Source organism: Brassica napus, chromosome A1 (assembly GCF_020379485.1).
Source record: "Brassica napus cultivar Da-Ae chromosome A1, Da-Ae, whole genome shotgun sequence".
NCBI lineage: Eukaryota > Viridiplantae > Streptophyta > Magnoliopsida > Brassicales > Brassicaceae > Brassica > Brassica napus.
The window spans coordinates 23899257-23920248 of record NC_063434.1 but is presented as its reverse complement, the minus strand read 5'-3'; the positions used below and the strand labels follow the sequence as shown (position 1 = coordinate 23920248).

At 34.8% G+C, this 20992-nt stretch overlaps 2 protein-coding genes across 3 annotated transcripts; both read left to right on the top strand.

The window, feature by feature from the left end:
• The first annotated feature begins 7232 nt into the window (after positions 1 to 7232).
• Positions 7233 to 10604, top strand: LOC106346226 (mitochondrial import receptor subunit TOM40-1-like). 2 transcript variants are annotated; one of them, XM_022720749.2, is made up of 11 exons: positions 7233 to 7865; positions 8004 to 8085; positions 8173 to 8275; positions 8346 to 8441; positions 8528 to 8578; positions 8655 to 8720; positions 9568 to 9669; positions 9783 to 9851; positions 9957 to 10040; positions 10126 to 10221; positions 10299 to 10604. In XM_022720749.2, the coding sequence occupies exons 1-11, from the start codon at positions 7736 to 7738 to the stop codon at positions 10368 to 10370; spliced, it is 951 nt and encodes a 316-aa protein (XP_022576470.2). In that variant the 5' UTR covers positions 7233 to 7735; the 3' UTR covers positions 10371 to 10604. The 2 variants fall into 2 exon arrangements, with proteins under 2 accessions (XP_022576470.2, XP_013640948.2); XM_013785494.3 differs by having other exon boundaries at positions 7342 to 7865; positions 10317 to 10604.
• A 1937-nt stretch (positions 10605 to 12541) lies between these two features.
• On the top strand, positions 12542 to 20549 carry LOC106379608 (helicase-like transcription factor CHR27). Its single transcript, XM_048737842.1, is given in 15 exon segments — positions 12542 to 16451; positions 16604 to 16755; positions 16851 to 17077; positions 17211 to 17282; positions 17362 to 17439; positions 17518 to 18068; positions 18070 to 18428; positions 18511 to 18641; positions 18725 to 18946; positions 19019 to 19243; positions 19245 to 19371; positions 19740 to 19864; positions 19939 to 20036; positions 20038 to 20128; positions 20194 to 20549. Coding segments are annotated over 14 exon segments (2517 nt in total). The 5' UTR covers positions 12542 to 16451; positions 16604 to 16649; the 3' UTR covers positions 20299 to 20549.
• The last annotated feature ends 443 nt before the right edge of the window (positions 20550 to 20992 follow it).

Genomic DNA, 20992 nt, shown 5'->3' with positions numbered 1-20992 from the left:
TACTTTAAACCATCAAGCTCGTCCCACTGGATCTGCTCCATTCCCTGAAGCGAATGTTGCATCATCCAGTTATGATAATAGGAGAGGACGAGGTCGTGGACGTGGTGGAAACCGTTATCATGGTCGTGGAAGAGGACGAGGAAGAAGATTCCGTCCCTATGATGAAAGAAATAATAAAGACTTCCACGAAAATGAAAGGAATGAAAAAGGCCAGGATGATAAAAGGCAAACGGAAAAAGTTTGCTACAGATGCGGCATGAAAGGTCATTGGGTACGTACCTGTCGTACATCAAAACATTTAGCCGATCTGTATAGAGAATCCCAAAAGGGAAAAGAGAAAGGAAGAGGTGAAACTAACTTCATCTCTGATGAACCTGGGCCATCCTTTCATGGTTTAAACGATGATACTCATCTCGACGTATCAGACTTTCTGGTTGAACCAGAGAATATCGATGAGTGATATAAATCGATGTGATATAAGTAGACTGTATTATAATATCTATATGTTTTGTTGTAAGATATATGTTATGTTTGTTTGATGTTTAATAATATATGTTTTATGAATATTTTAAATTCAGAAATAATGCCAAACTTTGAGACTATGGATGGAGATTTTTGTTTGGCAGATAGTGCGTCAACGCACACGATAATTAAAGATGATAAATATTTCTCCAGTCTCAAAATAAGAGATTACGCTGGAAGCGTAAGTACAATATCTGGTAATGCAAAGATTATTATGGGCTCAGGAAGAGCGAAATTTTCAATGCCAGGGGGAACGATATTTGAAATAAGTAATGCATTGTATTCTCCCAAGTTTCATAGAAACTTGTTAAGTTTTAAGGATATCCGAAGAAATGGATATCATATTAAGACTTTGAGTAAAGATGGCATTAAATTTCTTTGCATTAAGTCCGAGAGGAAACAAATATTGGAAGAGTTAAGAATGTTATCCTCTGGACTATATTGTACGAAAATAACCATGACTGAGTCCTATGCTGTGGTAAACATGAAGTTTACTGATACATTTAAAATATGGCATGAAAGGCTAGGACATCCTAGTTCAGTCATGATGAGAAAGATAGTGCAAAATTCGAATGGCCATCCGTTGAAAAACGGAAAAATTTTACAAACGGGCGAGTTTACATGTAATGCATGTTCTCAAGGAAAGCTTATAACTCGGCCATCACCAGCAAAAATAGGCAATAAATCACCAATGTTTTTAGAAAGAATACATGGTGATATATGTGGGCCGATCCACCCACCGTGCGGGCCGTTTAAGTATTTCATGGTATTGATTGACGCATCTAGTAGATGGTCAAGTGTGTCTCTTTTGACGATACGAAATACGGCTTTCGCAAAGTTCATTGCCCATATAATAAAGCTAAGAACGCAATTCTCAGAGTATGTCATTAAGAGAGTAAGGCTTGATAATGCTGGTGAGTTTACATCGCAAGCCTTTGATGATTATTGTATGTCAATGGGAATTGATGTGGAGCATCCAGTTCCCCATGTGCATACACAAAATGGCATGGCCGAGTCATTGATAAAACGGTTGCAGTTGATTGCAAGACCGTTAGTCTTGAGAACAAAGCTCCCAATTTCTGTATGGGGTCATGCTATATTGCATGCGGCTGCACTGGTTCGGCTAAGACCGAGTGCATATCATAAGTACTCCCCTTTACAATTGGCATCTGGGCAAGAGCCAGATGTATCTCATCTCCGTGTCTTTGGGTGTGCGGTTTATGTTCCGATAGCTCCGCCACAAAGAACAAAAATGGGCCCACAAAGGAGATTGGGAATATATGTGGGTTATACGTCACCAAGTATAATAAGATATCTGGAACCAGTAACTGGTGATATGTTTACGACACGATTTGCCGATTGCCATTTTAATGAGGATGAATTTCCAGCGTTAGGGGGAGGAATTGGTAAAATTCCTCAAGAGATTACATGGTGTACACCATCGTTGTTACACCTTGATCCCCCTACGAATCAAAGAGAGTTGGAAGTTCAGAAAATTGTGCATTTGCATAATTGGCAAACCAGTTACCAGATGCGTTCACAGATACAAGAAGGATGACGAAGTCATGTATACCCGCTGAAAATGTTCCATCAAGAGTTAATGTTCCTAAAGAACAAACTGATGAAAATAAAATAAATGAACCTAGGGTTCATTTAAAGAGGGGGAGGCCAGCGGGTTCTAAAGATAATAATCCCCGAAAGAAAAAGAAATTGGATGAACAAAGTAAGGTTCTAGAAGAACCTGATATTGAAAGATGTCTGAAAGAAGACATAAATGAAAAGGTTCTAGAAGAACCTGATACTGAAAAAAGTCTGAAAGAAGGCATAGATAAAGATGGTCCAGATGACGAAAAGGGAACAGAAAAGTATGAGATTTCCATCAACTACGCCCGAGATGAAAAGATATGGATCAGAAATAAGATAAAAGATGTTGATGGAATGTTCTCCTTTTCTGTGTCCAAAGAGATCGATCATGAAAATGATGATCCCGATCCAAGGTCTATTTTGGAATATCAGAAAAGACATGATTGGGAGGAGTGGAAGAAGGCCATTCAAATTGAATTACACTCCCTGAATAAAAGAAATGTCTTTGGACATAGTCATAACGCCTGAGAATACAAATCCTGTTGGGTATAAGTGGGTATTCGTGAGAAAAGTAAATGAGAAAAATGAAGTAACACGATATAAAACCCGATTAGTTGCCCAAGATTTTTCTCAGAGACCGGGAATTGATTTTGAGGAAACGTATTCCCCGGTAATGGATGCAATTACGTTTAGATTTTTGATGAGCCTAACGGCGTCTAAAAGTCTTGAAATACATCTCATGGACGTTGTGACTGCACATTTGTATGGATCGTTGGATAACGATATATATATGAAGCTCCCTGAGGGATTGAAAATGCCTGAAGCATTGAAAGAAAAATCCAGGGAGATTTGTTCGGTCAAGTTACAACGATCACTTTACGGATTAAAGCAATCCGGACGCATGTGGTACAATCGCTTAAGTGAATATCTTTTGAGTAAAGGATATGTGAATAATGCGATATGTCCATGCGTTTTTATAAAGAAATCGTCATCTGGCTTTGTGATCATTGCTGTATATGTAGATGACCTGAACATAATTGGAACTCAAAAGGAGGTTAATGATGCTCGAACTCATATGAAAGAGGAGTTCGAAATGAATGATCTCGGCAAGAAAAAGTTCTGTCTTGGGCTCTAGATAGAGCATTTCCGAGAAGGAATATTTGTGCATCAATCAAACTATACGAAAAGATTATTGAAACGCTTTCGTATGGACAAAGCGACTCCTTTGAGTACTCCAATGATTGGTAGATCTCTCAATGTTGAGAGTGATCCTTTTAGGCCCTGCGAAGATAGCGAGAAGATATTAGGTCCAGAAGTACCTTATATGAGTGCTATCGGTGGGCTGTTATATCTTGCAAACTATACCAGACCAGATATAGCTTTTGCTACTAATCTACTGGCGAGATATAGTTCTGCTCCTACTCGTAGGCATTGGGACGGAATAAAACATTTATTCTGTTACCTTCAAGGTACAGTTGATTTAGGGTTAATGTATTTTAGAAAACCTGAGTTTGGTATAGTTGGTTTTGCAGATGCAGGATACTTATCAGATCCTCATAAGGCCCGATCGCAAACCGACTATGTGTTTACAATTGGTGGAACCGCGATCTCTTGGCGGTCCCAGAAACAAACTTTGGTTGCGACATCTTCAAATTATGCAGAAACTATTGCGCTTCACGAAGCATGTCGAGAATGTGTGTGGCTTCGGTCAATGAGTCACCACGTACAAGAATCAAGCGGAATAGTCAACGAGAAAGAGCCGACGAAAATATTTGAAGACAATTCGGCTTGTGTTGCTCAACTTAAAGAAGGCTATATCAAGAGTGACAGAACAAAGCATATCCCTCCAAGATTTTTCTCGTACATACGGGAACTCGAGAAAAATAAAGAAGTGGACATCGAGTATGTACAGTCATGCGAAAATCCAGCTGACTTGTTCACCAAAGTTTTTCCGACTACAACATTCCGAAAACACGTCTACGGTATCGGAATGCGGCATTTGCGTGACCTGTGACGAGAAAGCTATGTCCACTATTCGCAGAGGGAGATTACGGCAGTGTACTCTTTTTCCTTTGTCATGGTTTTTGTCCCAATGGATTTTTCCATGACTAGGTTTTTAACGAGTCATTACGTAATACAAAATAGATAATCAAGGGGGAGTGTTAAAGATAATGTTTATGATTATCTATTTAGAAGATAAAGTATATTTTCTTCTTTTGTCTTATTAGTCAAAGTCGGTCTTTGACTGATATTTATGACCGACTGATGTTATATTTTAATATTTCTCTATCACTATAAATATGCATGTATCCTCTTGTTTATTAATTGAACATCTGAAGTGAAAAAGCTACTTTCTCTCTTACAAAACTCTCTCTCTCGTTGTTTCCTTTTAGAAACAAAAAAACCCAAAACACAATAAACTTATATTACATCTCTCTCTCCCCATCGCTGTCCACTCTACTTTTAATATAAGCCACATATTTTTAACTGGTTTATAACAGAAACAAGTTTTTTCGCTAAAATTTGAGAAAAACAAGTTTTCTCCCTATAACCTCAAGTTGTAACCATCTTTGATATCACCAAAGATATGGTCCAAATCAAAAGACTCTCTGCCTTGTTTCCATGTGGAATGATGAAGAAAAATGAAGTGTTAGAAGAGAAGTTTTGTTTGCTTTTCTTTCTCAAAAGATTTATGATTGTTTTTTAGTGTTTCTATGTGTACAGTAAAGTCCATATACAAATATTTTCGCATTCTAAAACTAGTAAGCTTAAAAGCGCACATCAGTAAAATGCTGTCACTTTTCTTTGATACATACATTAACTTTCATACAGATATTTTCACATTCTAAAACTAGAAAGTTTGAGAATGTACAGCAGTTCACTTTTCTCTGATATATACAGTAACGTCACTTTTCAGATTCGAAAACTACAAAATTTAAAAATGTACAGCAGTCTCACTTTAAACTAGGTGTTGCGGGCATAATCATCTTACGAATACTTCTTATTTTATGTTTTATTAATTCAAAAATCAGCATAATAAAACTCTTAATTAGTGAACATGTTGAAGGTAAAAAATTATGGTGAATTATTTGTTCCTCAAAATTTATACATGTTAGGGGTGGGCACTTTACCCGATATCCGAAGTGGCACCCGAACCCGATCCGAAAAACCCGAACCGAAATCCGAACCGAAGTAGCAAAATACCCGAACGGGTATTGAATAAGAAGAGATTGGATACCCGAACCCGAACGGGTAATACCCGAACCCGAATAGATATCCGAAGATAACCGAACATATGTATAATTAGCCTTATATTTCTATTTTACATCTCTTATTTTATATAAAATATTTATATTGATACTACACATACTTTAAGTTCATATGATGTACATACAATTACGGAAAAAAATGATTTGCTACTCACTTAAAAAATGCATGTCAAGTGTTTTATTTCAAAAATTAACAAAAAGTTACATCTAAAATTTTTTAAAAAAATAACTAAATTAATGCCTTTTTAGTTTTAAAATGTTATGTCCAAATCTATTAACCCTTCAATCTATTATAAATAAAAACTTAGTTCGGAGATGGAGGCATTAATTCGGGTATCCAATCTCTTCTTAGTTCGGAGATGGTGCTTCACAGATGGTTCATGGAAAGATAAGGATCTATTTTCAGGGCAAGGTTGGCTCAGTACATTACCAGGGTATGATGGTTTACTAGGGGCAAGGAATGTAAGGGCATGTATTTCACCGCTTTATTCGGAGATGGAGGCATTAATTTGGGCAATGGAATGCATGAGAAATTTAAGACAGTTTCAGGTTACGTTTGCAACGGATTGTTCTCAATTGGTGAAGATGGTTTCGGAACCAGAAGAATGGCCAGCATTTGAAAGTTACCTGGAAGATATTAAGCTTTTGAGAAGAAGTTTCGTCAACTCAGATATTGTTCATGTACCTAGGGCGGAGAACATAAGGGCGGATAGTTTGGCACGTAGTGCTCGGCAACAACCGTCTTTCGTCGTACATATGGATTCAGAGTTACCACCTTGGTTTACAGAGTCGATATGAGTCTGTGAATGTTTTTTTTTGCTGTCAAAAAAAATAAAATAAATAAAAATAAAAACTTAGTTAACTCAAAGTTATATTTTTAAATACAAGAAATTTGAGAAATAAAAATTTTAATTTTTTTTTCAAAATCTAAATATCCGAACCCGATCCGAAATAACCGAATCCGAACTAAAAATACCCGAACCCGACCCGAAATACAGAAATACCCGAACGGGTTCTACACCTCTATACCGAAATACCCGAAAATCTGAAATACCCGACCCGAATCCGAACGGGTACCCGAACGCCCACCCCTAATACATGTTGTGTTGAAATTTTAATCATATTATTGAAAAGTAGATCCCACTTTATCTTTTAAATTCCTCATGCAGGAATGAATTTTTTCATATGCAATTTTGATAAGGAACAAATTGAACAAAAATTCTTATTTTTTCTATTTTTTCAATTCTTCAAATGAAATTTTATTTTTTATTTTGTTTATTTTTCTCATTATTCTTGTGGTCACCAACTGAAACTATAGTGTTTTACGGATTAAACTTAAACTGGTTTAAAGTAAAAGAAATTTTATTTCTTTTGAACTCAGCCACAGTTATTATTTATGATTTTTAATAGTTAAATCAAACATCAAATTATTTATATATGTCAATAAAACGTTCATCAAACTATGTTCTTATTATTGTGTTAAAAGTTTTTTAAAAAACTTATATATTAGAAATAGTTTAGAAAATATCTTTATATAAATATCTTTTTTGACTAATATTTAATTATAAATTGTTTTATATCTTATTTTTTTAACTTTATAATAAAAAATATTGTTTTCAGATAGCAACACAATATATATATATATATATAAGAATTCTCTTAATTTTAAAATATAGTTTCACCATTTCTTATATTAGTTTATAATTAATTATGTAATATAACATATAAATTTAATATTATTAAAATAAAATTTGTGTTTTATTATATATAAAATTCATTACGGAGTTTGTGAACATTAATAAATATTGAGTTAAAAACTAATAATAAATCAATGACCTATGTAAAAGCTTAAAAGTTAAAACATTACAAAATATGACAAATAAGAAAATAATAATTTAATATAACATATATATTTAAATATTATTAAATCAAAATTCGTGTTTAATTATATATAAAATTCATTACTGATATTTTTTAAATTAATAAATTAGTTATTTAGTTTAAAATTATTAATAAATCAAAGACTAAGCTAACACCTAATAAAAACATGATAAATAAGTCAAATTGACTAAAATCAAGGTAAATATGACAAATAAGCAAAATTACATAAAATCATGGAAATTATGACAAATAAGCTAAATTACTTTATAAATAATAGTATAGATGAGTGCCTAATTAAATGGTTCTTACACGAATAAGGTAAGAAACCGGAGAAAGAACGGTCCGAAACCCGGTTTAAGAACAAGACCGAAACGAGTAAAGAATCAAACAGTGACAATTTACAAAACCCTCGCCCCCAAATAGAAGACCCTTCCTTTTCCACCGTCGACGATTTTGAAAAGGCGGTAGCGGCGACGGCGATGGCGGATCTCTTCCCACCTCTCGTGACGGCACAAATCGACGGAAAGCCTCCTAAAGCCGATGAGAAAGTTGATTACTCGAATCTCCCGTGCCCTGTTCCTTATGACGAACTCCACCGTGAAGCTTACAGTTCAGTATCTCATATCCACTTCTTAGAGATTTCACTTGTGTTTTGTAGAGATTACAAGTCTCTCCTTATGGTTTCTTTACTGTTTTGGTGAATCATTTTGATTTATGTTTCAATTGGTTTGGATTATTTCTTTGCAGTGTCTTTAAAGTCTGAAACTTTTGAGGGTTTACGTTTTGACTTTTCCAAAGGGTTGAATCAAAGGTTTTCTCTCAGCCACAGGTTAGTTACATTATGTTTACAGTTTTACTTGTAATCACTTGCGTTTATGATTAAGTCTGTTATCCTTTTTTTATTATTGAAATATAGTGTAATGATGGGGCCAACCGAAGTTCCTTCTCAGTCACCTGACACAACCATCAAAATTCCAACAGCCCATTATGAGTTTGGTGCCAATTACTTTGACCCAAAGGTAGCATTTTTGGTGATTTATAACTTATGGGTAACAAGAAGATATGAGAATGACAAATATTAATATGCAGTTGATGCTTGTTGGAAGGGTTATGACTGATGGTAGACTCAATGCAAGACTGAAAGCTGATTTAAGTGATAAGTTGATCTTAAAGGCCAATGCTCAAGTAAGTGCTGCAACTGGTGAATGTGTTTGTTCTATGGTGTATCTGGAATATTGTATTTATCATCCTTTTTTTTTCTTTTTTTCCAGCTGACAGGTGAGCCACATATGTCACATGCGGTCTTCAACTTTGACTACATGGTGAGGAACTTCTTTCTGTTTGAAATTTTTTATCCGTTTGGTTCGTCTTGAGTTTCTTCATCTCATGTTTGTGTAGGGAAAAGACTACAGAGCCCAACTTCAACTTGGGAACAGTGCTCTAGTTGGAGCAACCTATATTCAGGTAAAGTTGACTATTGTCCCCCTTGCAATTTTTTCCTCATGAAGTCAAATAGTAGATAGGAAAAGGGTTAGACATCTTTGCACTTAGGCCTGGGCATTTCGGGTATCGTAGTTCGGATAGGGGTTAGAGGATCCATTTAGTACTCGACCTATTTTTGGTTCGGTTCGGATAGTTTCGGGTTCGGTTCGGTTAGGATAGTAAATGTAGGAACCAAAAATATCTGGAAAAAGTTCGGTTCTCATTTGGATCCGGTTCGGATAGTTCGGATAATTTGGATAAAATATCGGTTATTTAGGGTAAAATATCAAATAATTAGGATGATTTAGATAAAAAATTTGGATATTTCGGATTACTTTGGATATTTCGGATAAAACTATTCGGATAGTTTTGGATACTTTCGGGTAGTTTGGATACTTTATAATAACTTAGTTATCCTCAACTATTTTCAGATACTTTTAATAGAATTTTAAATTAAAAATATATATTTAGTGATGTTATATGTATATATAATTAATATTTTTATATATTCGGGTACCCGTTCGGTTCTTGGTTCGGTTCGGTTATTTCGGATATAAAAATATAGGAACCGTTCGGGTATTTGAGGGTATTGGTCCGGTTCCGGTTTCGGTATTTCGGTTCGGTTCCGGTTCGGTTCTTCGGTTCCGGTTATTTTGCCCAGACCTATTTGCACTTATGCTCTCTTGCAGTAACGTAGTGATGAGAGATGAACCATAACTCGTTCTAATCATCTTTGTTTTGTCATGCTTAGTTTTATGGTTATAAGAAAAGTTGTCTTTTTGTTTATTTATTCGTTGTTCTCATTGTATATTAATAAATTTTTGAACAGAGTGTGACACCCCGTCTATCATTGGGTGGGGAAGTTTTCTGGGCTGGTGTGCCAAGGAAGTCGGGTATAGGTTACGCTGCAAGATACGAAACTGATCAGATGGTAATTCATCTTCTCTGTTAATTCATCACTACTCGTTTTCAAGCTGTATTGGAACAACACTCTAAACAGTTTGTGTAGTACCTATCATACTAACAACTATTCTTTACCAACAGGTCGCCTCTGCGCAAGTTGCTAGCACTGGTAATGTAGTTATGAACTATGTTCAGAAGATTTCCGAGAAGGTACAACTACCTTTTATCATTGAGCTCATCTTATAAGTTATAACCCTTTTTACAAGAGTGTAGAGATAAAACAAGACAACCTTCATTTTTAACCTTAATGATCAGGTTTCACTCGCCACCGATTTTGTGTACAACTACTTTTCAAGAGATGTTGTAGCTAGTGTTGGGTATGACTACATTCTCAGACAGGTAAATTTCTAGATTGTAATGGAACTGAAAAACAAGCAATAAAACATGCGCATTGATTCTTATAATCTGTGTGGTGTTGTTTCAGTCTCGTGTGAGGGGGAAGATTGATTCCAACGGAGTTACATCAGCTCTCCTGGAAGAAAGGTTGAGTATGGGACTTAATTTTCTTCTGTCTGCAGAGGTAACATAATGTTGTGCCTTGTTCGTTCATGTACTGAGACTTGAACCGAAGATTCTTGTTTGAAAACTCCTTGATAGGGTTTTTTTTTCTCACAGGTTGACCATAAGAAGAAAGACTACAAGTTTGGATTTGGTTTAACAGTCGGCTAAGAAAAGAAGCAGCAGCACGCAATAAAGCACTGGCTCTATACACGCAGCGCAGATTGCAGCGGTTCAGCGGAGGGACTCGGTTTAAATTTATTATTATTTGTATTTCCCTCCCAAAATTTCAGTTTAGGCTTTTATGAACAAAATCATAAGGAAGAATGTTTGTGTTGTTTATTTTCTCAGTTTAGGATTTCTCTCAAAGGCATCCATTAAGAAAAAAGAAGTTTTGTTTTTACTTTTTTTTTTCTTTTAATACCAGTATCTTTAACTCATTACTATTATTTTATTTGTTTTTACAGCAAAAAGAAAATCTATTCAAATAATCTCATTTTTTAATTTTAAATAGAATTGGCAGTGTGAATAAAAAAAAATATTTTATAGAAAACAGATTAACATATATTTTACATATTTATTTTGTAACTTTTCTAATATAAATCAGTAAAAAGGTTGGGACAACAGCAAAAAAAAGCTATTCAAACAATCTCTAATTTTTTTTAAACAGAATTGGCAGTGTGAATAAATAAATGTTATTTTATATAAAAAAGGTTAAAATATATTTTATATATTTATTTTGTAAATTTTCTAATATAAATCAGTAAAAATGTTGGGACAATGGCCAAATACATCTAAAATCTAAAACTATTCTTAATGTATTTTATTTGAGGATAATTTTAATTTTACCAAAACTTTCTACTATTTTTTAAATTTACTTTTAAAAATTAATTATTTTTATAAATATCTTAAATCGTTTATAAAACCAATCTCATCCATTAAATACTAATACATTAGCAGTAATCACTAAACCTTAAATCTAAATGTTAAACTATTTTTGATTAAACGTATTTTGAAAAGTTTTAACCAACTTATAGTATTTGAATCAAATTTCTCTTTATTTATTTTAAACAGTCTTTGTAGAAAGTATAGTTTTTCTCTAATGTATGTCTTTAAAAGTGAGTTGGAATTTGGAAATGGTTAGATGGGCCAAGAGACGTAATCGTGGGCCGAGCAAATGTAAGCTTTTACCTTTTTTTCTTGTAACACTGTAAACCAATGTTTTTAAACCCAACCCGGATACTGAACCGGACGACTTATCGGGTTGCTGGGTTATTGGGTCGACCGCGGATGAACCGCAGGTTAAAAAAATGAATTTATTTTTTATATAATAATATATTATCTATGAAAATAAATACATAAAAACTAAAGTTTAATATTTTTTAAATGTTTTCTAAAACATAAAATAATAGTTTGGATATGTATATATTTTATGTTTAAAAAGTATTTAGAAAACACTTTACTTTAGTTTTTATATTTTTATTTTCATTTGACATAAAATATCAAAAAATTGTTGAGACTATTTAAAATTTTATGTAACAAAATAAAAGTTATGACATCTGAAAAAATCAAGATATAAATATTTAAATGTCTAATGTGAATAATAAACTAAACTTCAAATTCAAAATAAACTAAAAGTTAAAGATCATTGTAATAAATTGTCAATAACGGAAATTAACTAACACCAAATCACATAAACTAATTTTGGTTCTTTCTAGAGTTATTCTTGGGTTCACCCCCTAGGGTTCACCAACCAATAAGATTATGTTATTTCAAATTTGATATCTTTTAAAAAAAGAAATAAAATATTGTCAAGTTATTTTATGTTTTTAAAATAAAAAAGTAAAAAAAAATAGTAGTTACAAAAAAAAGATTTTTTAAAAAAAATATTGTTAACGTCGTCAGTAAAACACTAAACCCTAAATCCTAATCCCTAAACCCTAAATCAGAAACCCTAAACCCTTGGGTAAACCCTAAACCCTTGGATAAATCATAAATTTTAAATCAAAAACACTAAACACTAAACACTAAAATCCTAAACCCTTGAGTGTTTTAGTGTTTAGTGTTTTTGATTTAGAGTTTATGATTTATCCAAAGATTTATGGTTTACCCAAGGGTTTAGGGTTTTGGATTTAGGGATTAGGATTTAGTTTTTTCCTGAAGACTTAAAAATTTTTTTTTTGTAATTACTACTATTTTTATTTTTTATCTTTTTATTTTAAAAACATAATATAACTTGACAATATTTTGTTTCCTTTTATAAAAGATATCAAATTTGAAATAACATAATCCTATTGGTTGGTGAACCTAGAGGGTGAACCCAAGAATAAGTCTTCTTTCTACCATCGTTCACTTCATTTTGTTCAAGTGGCATAGTGAAATCTTCGTCAAAATTTAAAAATCACAATATAAAAATGAAAAAGGAAAACCTAACTTTTTTTGTCAGCACCTAACTTCTTAATTGGAAACTTAGAATATAAAACATAATCTAAAAACTAAAAAAAAATTATTTATTGGTTCAACCGGTGGTTCAACCGGTATCGGGTTCCGGATTTTAGTGAGTTTTTGTGAGTTTTTGCGGGTTTCTAAATATTGGGTTTTTCACAAAACTCAAACCGAATTTTTTCTAGGTCACCGGGTTTACCGGTTCAACCGCGGGTCCGGGTCGGGTTTCAAAACACTGCTGTAAACTGTTACCTTTGTTTCTATATTTATGATGGAAATATAATTACCAAAGGATTTTTTTACTCTTTAAGACACTTTTTGTCTTTCAAATTACATAATAGGTCACTTGCTGGTGGAGGCACACTTTCTCTTTGTGCAATGTCCTATATGTCCTCAATCTAACTACGCTCTCTCCTAACCACAACCCTTCTTAACTAAGCTGTCACTTTCCCTTCTTTAAAAAAAAAACAATTGATCAGTTTCTTATTTTTTAGTTTTCAAAAACCAACGGGTAAACGACATATTTCCACACCAGAAGTATCATATAGTAACAGTTACACACGATCTTTCAACCTCGTCTTAATTGCATGCATGAAAACTTATCAAACTGATTTCCCCCCGATTTGAAAGATCGAAACCCGAATCCACATAAAACATTTCGTCGGAACCAAACCTACACCTAGCCGATTTAAATTGATTTACTATTTATCTATTTGTAATCTAATCAATAGATAACCTAACTAAACCAAAAATGACCCAATTAAAAGTGCTAAACCAAAAAATATATAACCTGATCTACTAACCGAGGTTTACCCAGAAAACTGAAGTCACATAATGTTGAGGAAGAAGAAGAAGAATTCGAACAACAGCAAAAGAAAAAGAAAACCCAGAAAAAATTTTTGAGCTTTTTGTTTCCCCCAAATCATTCTTCTATTTTATTGGAAAGACAAAAATTATGTATGTGGCTGTGAATCTCGTCTTCCTCCTTTTGAACAATATGAAATCTGCAAAGCTCTACACATTGTCTGATGCCATTGTTGAATCTGACGAATACCCTTCACTTTCTTTCCTTAGAGATTGCTTGTTCTAACAGAGCTAGAGGTCCTCGTAGCCTCTTTTGTGTGTGTGTGTAAATATTGGGAGGTTCTCGTGGACAAAGAGACGCCAAGGGAGAAGACGCCATCGTCGTTCGGAAGCCTCTCGGATCATCAATTTTAAAATGGCTTACTCTATTCTCTCAATTTTAAAATGGCTTACTCTGTTCTCTAAACGAGGTTACTTGATTCTAGTTGAGGATTTGTCTTACGATCAAACGCCTTTTATGAAAGATGGATGTGAGAGGGTGAAAGCGCGTGGAGCTAGAGTGATGAGTGTTCTTTGTTGTTGCAAGCGATGGGATTATCGAGTTTCTTCCAAGCCAAGCTGTTGTTGGTATAGTAATTTATGAAGAAAACATAAAAATTTGGAAAATCTTTCATGTGTTTTCAACTATTGTATGTGTTCTGTTTGTTTGCAGGTGGGGAGATACACAGATCCGCGAGATGGCTTCAAAACCGGGTGAACAAAGTCGGATCTCTCTGGTCGAATTGTATTTTGTATTTTGGTTTGATTTACCTGTTACAAGCCAATAAATCAATGAATAACCGAAGCTATGTGGATTCGGGTTTGGATCATTTGAATCGGGGGGAAATAGGTTTGATAAGTTTTCATATGTGCAATTGAGACGAGGTTGAAAGATCGTGTGTAACAGTTACTATATGATACTTCTGGTGTAGAAATAGGTCGTTTACCCAAAACCCAACCTATATTCTCTCTCCAACTTTACTTTTTCAGATTCAGATTTACTTTTTCTAATTTGACGGTCCCTTCGTTTACTAACCCTAATTCTGTGAACCCTCTTCTTCTCCATCTTCAATTTCTCCATAGAACACCATGAAACCAGAGGTCCGCCGCGAGTTTGATTGTGTAATCTCATCTACACGACTTGGGAACTCTCGAGAATCCTCCACCAAAATTTATATGTACGACAGTCTGGCTCTGTGGTTCTCCTCTGGACGAATCTCTTTATTGTGATGTGTCTTGATTGGATTCAGCTTAGTTCCTACTGATGAAACCAATCTCCATAGCAAAGGTAAACATTAATCTGATATACGGCGCGTAATTATCGAAGTTCTCTCCTCAAATACACTCCCAAATTGATTTGTTTTATTTTGTTTTGTTTTGGAAATTCCGTTCAATAACACAAACCATAAACGAAAAGTTTGAGATGAAATCATGAGGAAGTTGAGAAGTGGGGAGGTAATCAAGAAGGATTTGAGATTTCGAGACAAACGAAAGGTGGACTGAGTTCGTTGATTGTCTCTGTTTCTCGAAATCGAGGTAAGATTCTTTTTTTTGTTTTCTTCACTCGTGATTTTTTGTTCTGAGAAATTGATGTTCTGAAAAATTGAGGAAAACGGGTTTGAGTTTAGTTTGTTTGATGTGTTGTGTGCATTTTCTCCATGAAAATATGAACTATCTTTTGGTTGATATCATTGTACTGTATTGTTTGGTATTGAAACATGTGTGGTTGATTTCTTTGTTTTTGTTTTGTCTAATTTGACGTTCGGTTGTTGTTTCGTCTTTGTATATGTCATCGTCTTTGTGTTTCTATGTCACTGTATTTTACTGTGTTTGTGTGTTTTGTGTTTCGTTTGTGGTATCATGTATGTGTGGTGTGGCAAAGAAATTGCAGACAGTGTCACCTACCAACAATGTTACCAATCGTATAACTTCTGAAAGTTTTTGTTGGCTACATGACAGGATCCTTGAGGAGAGTCTAAGAGGTCATAAAGCTCGAGAGTTGATGCTGACACCTAGTGGTGTTTGTCCTTCATATTTTGTCCTTTAGTTTGGTTTGAGTCGTTGCCTCAAGACCTTTGTTCTTTCTCTTAAGTAATGAAAATGTTTTCGTCTACAAATTTTTATCAACAGATTCCATCCATGTCCACAAATTTAATCCATGTCCATGTCCACAGATTTAGTCACGTCTCTCTGTCCACAACAATAAATTATTATGTTTACAATTTTTGAATTCTTCGTTCTATACAACAAATTATATATCCTACATTTATCATATTTATTGAGATCTTTGTCCACCATTCTTTATCCACAAATTTATTTTTTATGATCGAGAACGTCTGCTTTTAAAAAATTTAGGTTCGTGTCCATGTCCACACATTTTTATATAAATGTTTATATATCCATGTCCACACATTTTTATATAAATGTTTATATATATATGAAATGGATGTTGAAAGATAAAGAATCTTATGTATAATTTATTATGTTAATTATATTTATTTTATATATTTTAATTTTTGAGATAAGAGTAAAAGAAAACAAAAGTGAAATAAAAGAAACAACGATAGCATAAAATAAAAAATAAAATGGTGGACAGTTTCTTATATACACGTACTTTAGTACATCTGTAAGTTACTTTTTCTAACTAGATAACAAATTAATTTTTCAGATGCTTAGCTAAAACAATTATATCACTCTTTTCCATCGTTGAGCAAAGGGCATATGAGTTAAAAAGATGTCTAGTACACCGTAAAAGTATGCTTCCAGCACATTATGTGTTAAAGTGTCAAAAAAGAGAAAAATGTATCCCATAGAGAAATCAACTCTTACCGAAGCGTAAAAGAAAAACATTTCCCGTCTTCTGCTACGTCGTGTCATGAAAGATTCTTGGGTTCACTGAGAAAGGAAGAAACCCTATGAACAGTGGCTTCCTCTCTTCTTCTCCAACTTGCTGCTTCCTCCATGGTACTTCTCGTTTTGTTTTCGTTACTCTGCTTGATTTGGTGTCCTTGGGTTTTTCTAGGCTGTTGAAATTGTTTCCTATTACAGTGAAAAGAGTTACGTTTCATGGATTAGCTGCATTTGTTGAATAATGCTAGCAATGTCTTGCATCGCAGGCTAATTCAGTTTCTTAGAAGCTCGAGTCAAGTTTGAGGAGACCCCATGATGGATTCTGATATTCAAATTAGTTCAGGTAGTAGTAGTAGCAGCAGCAGCAACTGCAGTGGTAGTGGTAGTGATGACGAGCTCATTGGGAAAGAAACTAGTGGTATACTCTCTGCTATTATCTTTTTGTCCATTCTTGGCGAGGTTAGGTTTATGGAGTAATTCAACCCCCGGTCCTGTCTTGTTTTTTTAACTCAGGGAGCAGTAGTTTTACTTCCTCTGCGGGTAATAGTCAAGATAGTGCTGGATGTACGAATCATGCTTCTCCTAGTGGGAATGGGGTTAGGATACTCCCTCCTTCTTCTATGACACATGGAACATCTGCTTCTCCTTTACATGGTCCAAGCGATCCAGTGGACATGACTGGAAATGAAATTGGGGAAGACAAGAATTCTGAGAGGCTGATCTATCAGGATGCACTACAGGTACTTGAACACTTGGCTCTTCTTTTTTGTGCTTGCATGTCTTGTTTGTGTCCCTTGTACCAGCTTTACAGTTTTTTGGCTCTCTCTTGGTATGATTTCAATACTGATATGAGTAAAAATTTTAACCCTGCAGAATTTGAATCAACCCAGGACAGAAGTTGATCTACCTCCTGGTACTCTTTCAGTTCCTCTTATGAGACATCAGGTAATATCATATGCTTTTTTGTTACCATTTATTGGCTTTTTGAAATTGGTTTGTATACTAAATATTATTTCTTTTTTAGAAAATTGCATTGGCATGGATGTTACGAAAGGAAACAACTTGTTTAGACTGTTCAGGAGGGATATTAGCAGCTGATCAGGTCACATATAATTAAAACTTTTTTTCCTAGTTAATATCTGTGATTCTGTTATGTGATTTACCATATCTATTTTTCCAGGGACTTGGTAAGACAGTCTCGATGATTGCTCTTATCCTGAAGCAAAAGTATGAGTCGCAATTAAAGTCTGAGATCACAAGCAAGCAAGAATCTGAAATACTGGACCTGGATGCTGATGATGATGAGTCAGAAAATGCAAAGCATGATGAAAGTGAAAGTCATGCAAGACCACCAAAGCTCATGGTTTCAAGCAATAGTGACACCATGGTTCTTCTGAGTGATGATGAGGATGGTAGTTCAGATATGGAGAATGCCAAAGATGAAGAAGCGAGACAGGAACTTACTAGCAACAAGAGACCAGCTGCTGGTACATTGGTTGTTTGTCCCGCGAGTGTTGTAACGCAGTGGGCAAGAGAACTTGATGAGAAGGTCTCTGATGAATCCAAACTCTCTGTTTTAGTCTACCATGGTGGTAATAGGACCAAAGATCCTAGTGTATTAGCAAAATATGATGTGGTTATCACAACTTACGCCATTGTTACCAATGAAGTTCCCAAACAGTTCTTGGTGGATGAGGATGAGAACGATGAAAGTCACAGCTTCTCCAACAGTAAAACATAAAGTTTCTGTGAGTGCTAGTAAGAATAGAGGTTCTTTTGGGGGTACACTATCAAGAGTTGGGTGGCTTAGAGTAGTACTTGATGAAGCTCAGACAATTAAGAATCATAGAACACAAGTGGCAAGAGCATGTTGCATTCTTAGAGCCAAAAGGAGGTGGTGTTTGTCTGGAGCTCCGATACAAAACACAGTTGATGATTTATATAGCTATTTCAGGTTCCTTAGATATAATCCGTACGATGTGTACAAGTCATTTTACCTTGGAATCAAGGCTCCAATTAGCAGAAATGAAAAACATGGTTACAAGAAGCTTCAAGCTGTTCTAAGGGCTGTAATGCTGCGTCGTACCAAAAGTTCTCTCTCTATCACAATCTGATTAACATTGTTCTGTGTTATCTTAGACACTTATTTAATATCTTATGTTCTGATATGAAGGAGCATTGCTTGATGGACAACCCTTAATCAATCTACCTCCAAAGAAAGTTAATTTGAACAAGGTGGAGTTTTCAGTGGAGGAGTTGTCTTTCTACAAGAAGCTTGAAGCGGAATCACGATCACGATTCAAGGTTCTTTTATCAGTTCATATTTTGGTTTGAAATCGATGTTGCACTTTATACCTGATAAGACAAAATTTTATATATTCTGCAAGGCCTATGCTGCTGCAGGAACGTTGAACCAAAACTATACCAATATTCTATTGATGCTTTTGCGTCTACGCCAAGCTTGTGACCACCCACAACTTGTTCACCGATCTACCTCAGATCCTTATGGAAAAGAATATGAAGAAGCAGTTCAAAGACTTTCTAAGGAGGCTCGAATCAACCTGCTCAGTCGTTTAGAGTCATCATCTGCCATCTGCAATATCTGTAATGTAAGTGGCAGAGTAATTGAGGGCTAGGAATAGCATGTTCTCTTAATATTTTGTTACCTGTTTTGTCTGCAGGATCCACCAGAACACCCTGTTGTTACGCTGTGTGGCCATGTATTTTGCTATCAATGCATTTCAGAACATATCTCTGGTGATGAGAACATCTGCCCTGTGCGGTCATGCAGAGAATACTTTGGGCGTGGTGATGATGTTTCCTCTGATTCTGCTCTTAGAAACAGCGTTGCCAATGATTTAGGCTGTAGTTCTTCTTCGCAGGATAAATCATTTTTTCAAAAAAAGCGAGTTTACTTCATTGAAAATCAAAGCTGTCTTAGACATCCTTTCCAGAGCACATGAAGGTGACAATTTTACCGTTGTAGAGCCACCTAGCCAGGAACCAATAAAGACGCTAGTGTTCTCTCAGTGGAATGGCATATTAGGGATAAATGTCCCACATCGGATGTTGGAAGGGATCTTTAGCAATATATAAGATGGATGGGCCACTCCACTTAGCACCAATTGGTTTTAGGTTGGAAGCCCATCTAGCTTAACATGGTATCAGAGCCCGATCCACGCAGTCCAACCCGATCCACATCGATCTGGTCCAAAGTTGGCCCATCGATCCTTACCCGAACATTCCGAGATTGACGCTCAAAGAGCCATCATCTCGAGGGGGCGTATTAGGGATAAATGTCCCACATTGGATGTTGGAAGGGATCTTTAGCAATATATAAGATGGATGGGCCACTCCACTTAGCACCAATTGGTTTTAGGTTGGAAGCCCATCTAGCTTAACATGGCATGCTTGACTTGGTTGAGCTGTGTTTTATCGAAAATGGCATAGAGTTCAGAAGATTAGATGGTACAATGAGTCTAGCAGCAAGAGACAAGGCTGTTGAAGAATTCAGCAATGATCCAGATGTAAGTTTTATAATACTTTTTTTTTACTTTTACTAAGTCAAATTTCTTTGAGACATGGAATGTTTTATAAACAGGTAGAGGTGATACTGATGTCGCTAAAAGCTGGAAACCTTGGTCTGAATATGGTAGCTGCAAGTCATGTTATTCTTTTGGATCTTTGGTGGAATCCATCAGCGTGCACATCGTATTGGACAAACTCGGCCTGTTAGTGTAACTCGTGTCACTATAAAAGACACCGTTGAGGATAGAATGTTGTTTCTTCAGGTATTTTCTTGCTTTGTATTTGATGTCCCTTTTTCATTTTGCATTTTTCTAAATTATCTTTTCAGGAGGAGAAAAGGAGAATGGTTGCATTTGCGTATGGTGAAGATCATGGTGGAAGCTCTGCGACTCGACTGACTGTTGATGATCTCAAGTATCTTTTTATGGTGTAGACCACTGAATTGTATGCTCTACCCGTAGCCTTCTGCTTTAGTTATGTTGCATAGTACTACATATTAGTAATGGAGATTGTGGCTAACGTTTCTTGATCAAGAAGAAACCTCTTTTGTAATTGAACTTCGATACTGTGGCTCTCCTAGGACTTCGTGTTTTGTTTTTGTGAGGCTTGAAGCCAGTCATTCGAAATATTCAAATTTGTGTTTAATATTATTTATCATCATTGATTATATATGTTTTACAATTATGTTAAAATCTTAGAGTAACAATTTAAAATGTCGGCAACAAATTTCTAAATATTGATGTTTGTGCAAGAATATTCAAATTAAGTGCATATCCAATGTAAAATAGAATACAAAGTAAAAATATTTCAATTCTATTCCATTTCTCATTCTATTATAATAGAGTAATGAACAAACAAAAAATAGATTACTCTATTTATGAAATAAACTCATCTTTTACATCGTTATGGAATAAGAAATATAATAGGATTAGAGCATTTTTTACTTTGTACTCTATTTTCTTCAATTTTTGGAGTAAAAAATGAGTTTGATACCTTAAAGATTCACACTAATGTTTCATCATCTTCAAAGATAAAGGCTGTTTGTTACTCAACATCAATCTTTCAGTTTTCAGTCATTTGTTTATTTATTTATAATTGGTGTCCGGTGCACCCAAAACGAATATAAT